The sequence below is a fragment of the Synchiropus splendidus genome, chromosome 9, assembly GCF_027744825.2.
Source record: "Synchiropus splendidus isolate RoL2022-P1 chromosome 9, RoL_Sspl_1.0, whole genome shotgun sequence".
In the NCBI taxonomy this organism is placed as follows: domain Eukaryota; kingdom Metazoa; phylum Chordata; class Actinopteri; order Syngnathiformes; family Callionymidae; genus Synchiropus; species Synchiropus splendidus.
This window is the reverse complement of record NC_071342.1, coordinates 15477145-15485431: the sequence shown is the minus strand read 5'-3', so window position 1 is coordinate 15485431 and position 8287 is coordinate 15477145. Positions and strand designations below refer to the sequence as shown.

The 8287-nt window shown below is 40.9% G+C and overlaps 1 protein-coding gene across 4 annotated transcripts in view; it reads right to left on the bottom strand.

Annotated features, from left to right (window-relative positions):
• Positions 1–3919: 3919 nt before the first annotated feature.
• The window catches only part of dlg5a (discs, large homolog 5a (Drosophila)), a 34639-nt gene continuing 30271 nt past the window's right edge, over positions 3920–8287 (bottom strand). For all 4 annotated transcript variants that reach the window (XM_053874871.1, XM_053874875.1, XM_053874872.1 and 1 more), the window contains 4 exons: positions 8068–8195; positions 7332–7441; positions 6832–6941; positions 3920–6761 (listed from right to left, as the gene is read on the bottom strand). In XM_053874871.1, the coding sequence (XP_053730846.1) occupies positions 6658–6761; positions 6832–6941; positions 7332–7441; positions 8068–8195 (452 nt within the window). In that variant the 3' untranslated portion in view covers positions 3920–6657. The remainder of the gene's footprint in view (positions 6762–6831; positions 6942–7331; positions 7442–8067; positions 8196–8287) is intronic.

Sequence of the window (8287 nt, the reverse complement as noted above, 5' to 3'; positions counted from 1 at the left end):
AAGGTACACAACAAACATCAAAGGCAAAGCATCAGCAAAAAAAAAAAGTGAGGTCACAAGCTATCAAACAACACAAAACAGATATATACCCAACCCATAATATATAAACATGCATCATGAGAAAAATATTAGTAAGGATAAGGAAATAGATAATACATCGACAGGGTGGACGCAGTATATATTCCAGGCCGTTATACGGCTGTCGGTGCCGTGTCTTGTGAGGGTTGTGAGACGAGCCGCGGGAAATTTCCCCCACAAAAGTCGCGACCCATGAAACATCAGCATCATATAGGAGCGCATGAAGCAACATAAGCGGAATGATTCACGAAGCAGCGGCCATGGGTGCGGGGCGCAGTGCAAACTTGAGCGTCCCGCGAGGACGGGCCGAGGGAATCTGACCGTTGCATAACATGAGCATTACATGGTAAAGGGCTTTTTAGCCACTGGCCAGAACACACAGATGCTTCTTGACAATGTTGGCCTCCATCATCGGTGGTGGTCTTTTTGATGTGTTATATGAGTTATTGGCGTTTACTAATAACTAGTATATTAAAGTCACACATCTCAGGAAATCTTAGGAAGAATGTCCTTTGATTTATAAAACAGATCCACCCAGAATTCACAAACAGAGACGCTGCTGGGACAGAAAATTGGAAGACCAGTCTCCCCTCACTCGTGATCAAAACCATAAAACACTCATCATAATTCAACCAAATATTATTCAGCTCTTAAAAGACTAACATCCCTCAATGGCAGCTATGATGCAACAATATGTAGAGGAGGTGAAACTCCGCAGACTGGCCAGCCAGCACTTCTCACACGGGCTTTTTCAAATTTAAACAAGGACCTCAGTCTGAATTTCAATTGGGGACGAGTGTGGCTGGTATAGACCTGTTGCTTGGCAACGCTGCTCAAAATTACAAGGGTGGGTCCCCGAGGTAAAGTCGGCTTCAGCATATGGATTTTTGAAGTTGACACTCAAAGGGTTCCTGCGATACATGGCTGCTTGTTAGCCGGGCCCCAGTGTTCTACTGCAGTTCTGAACCCAAAACTCTGGTGTTGAGCTGTTGGTATCAGAGATGAGTGAGCACCAGCAAAGAATACTGCAGCTTCAATAGATAGTTTTTCCCCCCTTCTTCCTTCCATCTTTTAGATTTTATTCACTTTAATATTCTTATTTTCCTCATTGTTTTAACATTTTAACCCTTGTTTATATATATATATATATAGTATATTTAAATCATATTATTTAAAAAACAATCACATTTGCTGTATAATATTCATACAGAAACTGAATGAAGGTAAAGCTTGGTCAGTCAGTTATGCTAATAGTTGCATAACCATTGTTGCTTATTGTATAGATTCTAAGGTAGTTTGCGATCTAAAAGCTGCTTTATAAGATATTTTAAATACAACCTCTATTATCTATCATTGGGTGTAAATATTTGTTACCCAGAGATGACAAAATATATACAGAAACTTGCTCCAGAGGGAGTTTTTTTTTTCCAGAATATATTTAAAAAAATAAAAATATATACTTTTAAAAAAGTCAATGTAATAAATATTATTCCAGCTCTTAAAAAAATAGTAATAAAATATAACTCTGCATATTAAGCATGAATGTAACTGAGAAGCTGCAACCACTTCATTGGATGACAGGTTTTTGAATAATAAAAGTGGGGGGAAAAAAAGTTGCACCATCACCATCAGGAAACTTGATGTACTGGAATCACGTGTCTAAAGGCTGCCGACGTCCTCAAACATCCCGTGCCCTCCGACCCGACTGCTCTCCTGTCATGTGGCATGCATGGCTGCCTCCTACAGAGGATGTTAGTCAGTGAGGAGTTCACGGACCATCAGAGCGCTGATGTGACGGCGAACATCCACTGGACTTCACCGATTAGTCATGCAGATCGTCGCCGTCAACATGTTGACAAACTGCGATGGGACGGGTTTGGGTCATCTCTGCGATCTTGTCCTCGGAGGTGAGGCTGGAAACTGGAACCTGGAGTGGATGTAAAGTGACGGAGCTGAAAGTGAGGGTTGTGAGCTGCATGAGGCCTTTCATCTAGTCATCTGACCTCTGCGTGCCAGAAGAGGTGACCTTTGGAACCAACTTCTCACCATCTTGGAGGCGTTTAGAGGCCGACGAGTGAAGAAAACACACACAGGTCATTCAATAAAAAGGCAATTTGGGGCGCACGGTGCTCCATCAGTGCTTCTCCAAAGGTGAGCTCTTCGCCCGGGGCGATGTTTCAGAAGGTGGGTGACGAGATGAGCTGCCATCATGGTTGAGAGGAGGAGGAGGAGGGGGAAAAAACCTGATCGAGTTTTGTCAGGCAGTTTGTCCAGCTCATCACATTTAGCTGCTTCGCATGCAGTTTTTTTCCTTGTCGATTCAGCATTTCTGCAAATGCCTGCACCATTTAGCGCTGAATAACTCAGGTAAACTATTAGCGTGAGGTAATTAATGAATAATTACACTCCTGTTCCCACACTGAAGGAATCACAGCACTGGAGTGACTTTCAAAATAAAGATGTCAAGATGCTGTGGCCGTTTGACTGAGTGGGAAGTGAACGCATGACGGAGCTGCGTGTGTGAGGAGACAGCGCCCCCTAGCGTCCTCACACTGTAGCGGTTCTGTAAGCGAGTTCCGACAGTTCAAGTTCCGCTCCCCTGAAGGAACGGACCAGTCGAGGACAGCTGTGACGCCTCATGATTTTTACTCTCCTCAAATCAACGCTTGAAAAAGACATTTCCCACTCACAAACCTATACACCTCAGATTTTCCCTATTTGATGGTAAAATAACGGGGCAGTCTGACTACTCCTCAGTGGGAACCCAACTTTACATCATCTCGGTTAGATGCTGTGTATAAATGAGAACAGATACTTGAATGTATTTTGCCATACTTCCAGCAAATTTCATTCTCCTACTCTTCAGGTCAACCATCACTCTGTCACCGCAAATCACCACATCATCTGCTAACATCATGGTCATCAATGAAAGATGCAAAGTATAGTGCTTCTTTCGGCACAGTCTCCCCTTCTGCTAGAATCAAAATGCATAGGATGCTGAAGCAACTTTGATACATTAAAAATGAAAAATAAAAAAAAAGCTAACTCTTATTGTCATTTACTGCTGATACACTTTCATACCCACTGGCCTCATAAACAAGCTGTGATGACTGGAAAGTGACTTGGAAAATATCTAAGAAAAATAATAGTTGAGCGAGGTGATAAAATGAGAAAAATATGTAGTTCTTTTGATAGTTTAAGTTAGTAAAAATATTTTCATACAAAAACATGAAAAAAATACTTCTAATAGACCAACGCGACAAGCAAATCTTCAATAATATATAAAGCAGAGAAATGAATTCAGTGCCATCAGTCACCGTTCAACTGGGTGAAAATGTTGACACATTGAGACAGCGCCCCCTAGCGTCCTCCCACTGTAGCGGTTCTGTAAGAGAGTTCCGACGGAGCATGTGAAGAGCTCGAAATGAGTCTCACGTTTTAAAGCAGAAATATATGACTTGATAATCTTATCAGCAGATAAAAAAAATTTGTAAGTATTTAAACGCGGACGTCTCTTACTCACCTGCAGCTACAAACTGATGATTGACACACGCAGAGTTCAGAACCTCTGGTCCCAAATTGAAAATAGACACTGACAAAAGGGGGTTTCAGTTAATTATCGTGGTCTTAAATGCACTTTATCATATCCTTGACAATTAAAATAGAAAGACTGATGGTTTTGATGAAAAGCACATGACAGTTCAGTCTTTTACATTTGTCTGACGAAACTTTCACCTAATATGTGCATATGCACATATTTCCTTGAATTGTTCAGGGCTGAGTGAATATCATCGCTTAAAAAAAATAAAACGCACTTAAAAACTGCATAAAACACTCGGACTCGAGAAAACGACTTTAATTCTCAGGTTAATGTTGACATACAAATCACATTCTTCTGACAAAAGAAATGATCTATCAGTACCTGGCACTTTCAAAACGTACAACCATCTTCCTGTCTCCGCCGACTCAGGAAAAACAAAAAAAACAAAAAAAAAAACCCTCTCTCTTTACACTCGCGGTCCAACAAGTCAAACTTCAGGACCGAAGTTCATTTAAAAAGATGTGCAAGAATAGATCCCTTTTTAATTATTCATACAGGCGAGCCTCTTTTTTTAAGCATATACATAAATATATAGCATAAAAAAGGCTCTAAATGAAATGTAAGGAACTCATGTGATACATACAAACATAGCAGAATGAATTAGTTACAGTAGATATTAAAGTACCTTGATGTTGGAAACCAGGGAACAGTTACACATTTAAGGTTCACAGCTCAACAAGTGCAAAACAGAAGTTTAAAAAAAACAAACAAAAAAAGAATCATCACCTCAGGGGGGTTTGGCACGATACTATACGGGACGCGGTTAAAGGAACAGTCGGAAATACTTTTTCTTCTGGTACAAAAATGGATTAAATAACAATAAAACAAGAATGTTGAAACAGACGAGAAGAAATTCACCCTGTTCATTTGCTTCATGTAGTGTCATGACAAACACAGAAGAATGGCGAGCCACTCTGGACACTGATGGTGAACAAAAACGGATTTTCAAACCTCAAATACAGGAAGAAATTGTCACCAGTTGTGAATATTCTGGTTCTTAATCACAACATTTGCTCTTATAGAGACCCAAATGTGACAAACTTCAGGGTCAGCAAAGCTCTATTGGAAAGGTGTATCAATGTACACATGAAGGAAACTGTCCAAGTATGATATGCTCAGTCAATATACTTCAGAGTCAAAATCCAAGAGCTTAATTTTAAGTTGTGCACTGTGTGTTTTTAAACGGTCAGGAAAAACATTTAATCATGAAAATATTAAGTGATATTAAAAAAAAAATATTGAGACAGAAACAGCAGTCACTGAGTTGTAGGGAGTGTAGTAGCAATGTAGGAGCAATTACGTTCCAAATACTGCTCGAACTGCCAGCTCTACCATTCTGTTTTTTCTTCAATGACCTCAGTTCTTGAGTGTTTTAGCTGACAGTGTGATAACTGCTGTAAACATGAGGCTCATAGTTTTGAAACAATATCAAGTATATTCTACACTTTGAGGCTTTGTTTTCAAATCAGAAATGCTAAATTCCTCAATAAAAACAACTACAGCCAATTCAGATTCAGGTGAATAAAAAGCTCGGAGGCCACATGGAGAATAATTATTAAAAATACATTTTGATAAATGGCACTTACCGTTGTGGTAATGAATGGAGGGTTTTATTTTATTCTCTGTTAGGTGTTGTTGTATTACATTTTCTCTTTTTGTTTCTCTTTCGAACACCTGTATACTGTACAATTTACTGATGTGGACCACTCTATTTTTTTGTTTTTGTTTTTGTTTTTTTTAAATCATTGTAAAATTGTCCGATCATGACAGCACTTTGTCAAACTGGAAAATTTCAATAAAAAAAATCTAAATGTATCTGTACGCAAAGCAAAGTGAAAATGCATTCTGAGATTAGAATATTCATTTTAGTTCACCATCAGTTCGCCAAAATTCCTGCAGAGATTAGTGACCGACAACTGACCACAAGGTAAAAAGTAAAATATGTTTATACCTGCTAAAGACCTCCGGACACTCCTAGGTAAACCACCTAGTAAAAATACATGTAATATATATTTATGTTTTTTTTATATATATATATTTATATATGTGTTCTGGTGTATCTGCATACTGTATATGATATACTCTATAGTGTTAAATACAAGTTAAAGAGAATGAGAGTTACACAGTGGTCTGTCTAGCCCTGGAGTGCATTCTGAAGAGTTGACCCGTTGGATGCCGCTTTGGCCGATCATAAACTTGTGAGCTCTCTGGTGTGCTGGTTCCAAACCCTCCCACGTCGGTTCACCAAGCGATGACACTTTGGGTAACGGAAACAAAACGCTGCGGCGGGGAGTGAGCTCGCACCAGGCTTCTTCTCCGAAGGCACTTCCCGAAAGGCCCAAAGAACGTTCCACACACACAACACAAACACAATGCATAGAGGAGACATTGGCGAGATTTCGTGGTTGTCGCTGCTTCAGAGCGACCACGGCTACATGTTTTGGATGTGCGGTGAACGCCAGAGGCGCCAGTGGCCGGTGAGCGCACCCTCTTTTACGGCCCAGACAGCCTCCTCTTGCCGCTGGTGCACACACCGACCGCCACCTGTGATGCTCACGTGAAGACTCCATCAAAGCTACAATTGTGACCACTTTGACACAAGTATTCAGTCGTCCTTGCGCAGGTGCATAATTGGAGGGAAACCACAAATGTCTTCCACTGAAAGATGGGTTGCGAAGATCCAAAAACGATTCTTGTATTTTTACTGTAAACAAACACCTGCACTGAATCAATACAAGTACGACACCTGAAATTCTGCGGGAAGACTGACTCCATTAACTTAAAACGTTGATATTCAGTCCTGCCTCGTAGTTCAACTAGTGACGAGAAGTCATACTGAAACACATGATCTTAAAAAAATATCAATAATTTACACAAACTTTGACACACTGTAGGGTACCTCAGAGTCGAGTGTGAGCGGGTTAGTGTGTGGAGTGGAGCTGAGATCCACGTCTTGCTGTAGTGGCTCGCTGTCTCCTCTAGGGGCAGCCGAGTGGAGTCCACAGGACTTTACTTTGTTCTTGATCAACTATAGTGGTGATCTGAGTGCAAATGTAAGAAAGGGTGCCGCCTTGGACAATACCTGCGGAGGAAAGAGTCGTGAGTGAGGGTCCAGATCTGAAGCAACTGCAGAGAACCAGCCGCAGACGGACCTGTGAAAAACTTGCTGTAGTCTTGCTCGATCTTCAGCGCGCTTTCATACTGCTCCTTGGAATGTTTCTGGGATACTTTGTCCTTCAGGTAGACTGGATCCTTCTGCTCCCTGAAGACACGAAATGTGGCTTGTCATTGCAAGAGCCAGAATTTCCCCTCACTGAGCTGAGAAGCCTCTGCGGTGAACCCACCTCTGGATCGCTCCTTGTTAAAGCAATCCTGAGCAGTTTGGCATGCATGTCATGTTTGTCACATCAAGTCAAGTCAAAAACGTCTTACATAACTGACATGTGCAGCGCGGGCTTTCTTAAGGCGGCCATCGAGAGTCAATTAGGGAATCGGTTTCGGCAGCATTTTAAAACCAAATACTGAGGAACTGGGCCAGGATTCCGTTCTTGCCTCAGACGCAGGCTTCTACAAAGCTTTGCATCTACAGAATGACTTCAGGGTTTCAAGAGCAAAGCAACGGGGCAGTCACATTTAAAAAAAGACAACTTACTTGATCTGCTTGGCGTTTTTGTAGCGGACGAAGACAACAATGGGATAAATGTGGACGCTGTGGAGCCTCTCGATGGCGTACGGTGCAATGTCCAGCAAGCAATGACAACCCTGCAGAGCACATTAAAATCAGTTACATTCTCTGGTTCACCCAAATTATTTTGATTTTATGGTGGTAGAACTGTTGCTCAACAGTGATACCAAAGACTGATTTCCTGTTGCGGGCATGAAAATATCAATATGGCAGTATATCACCACACTTTCAATTCTGATACAGTGAGGGTATTTTATAGTACTGAGACTCGAGTATTGTGATATGTTTGGTATCGTGAGTCTTGCTCAGACTCGTCTTTTTCACCTCTACTGCACTTTCATAGAAAAAAAGCATTAAAACTAAAAACTAGATTTTCAACGTTATAACATGGTAATAACTAATAATTACATAAATAAGCAAAGTGAGACATAAACTTTGATCCATTTCATATATTTACAATCATAAACTTTCACTCCTAGAATATAATTATTATGACTTCGTATTTCATTCCTCACTTTTCCACTTCAACGGACTGGATTTCGCGAACCAACTAAAATACAATCAGTTTTTGTCTCATTTACCAAACCAAACAATCCAACACTGCACTCTACTGCTGTCTGGCTCAGTGAGAACACACCACAGTGGAAGGCCATTGCTGCCGCGGCTCGTCTGTCACAGAAGGGATGAAATAGCGATCTAATACCTTCTCAGTCGTTTCTTTTATCGAAGCTACTGTAGTGACATCAAAATGGCCGCTCCTGCGTTTGTAGTCGATGAAGAGGCAATCTTTCACTCCACGCTCGATGGCCTGCTGGGACGCCTTCATCACTTCTAATGGTACAGACATGGGGAAAAAAAGAAAAAAAAAAAAACTCAGAAATCAACGCTACATCTCCAGTATAGTACATAAACCTATACAGCTT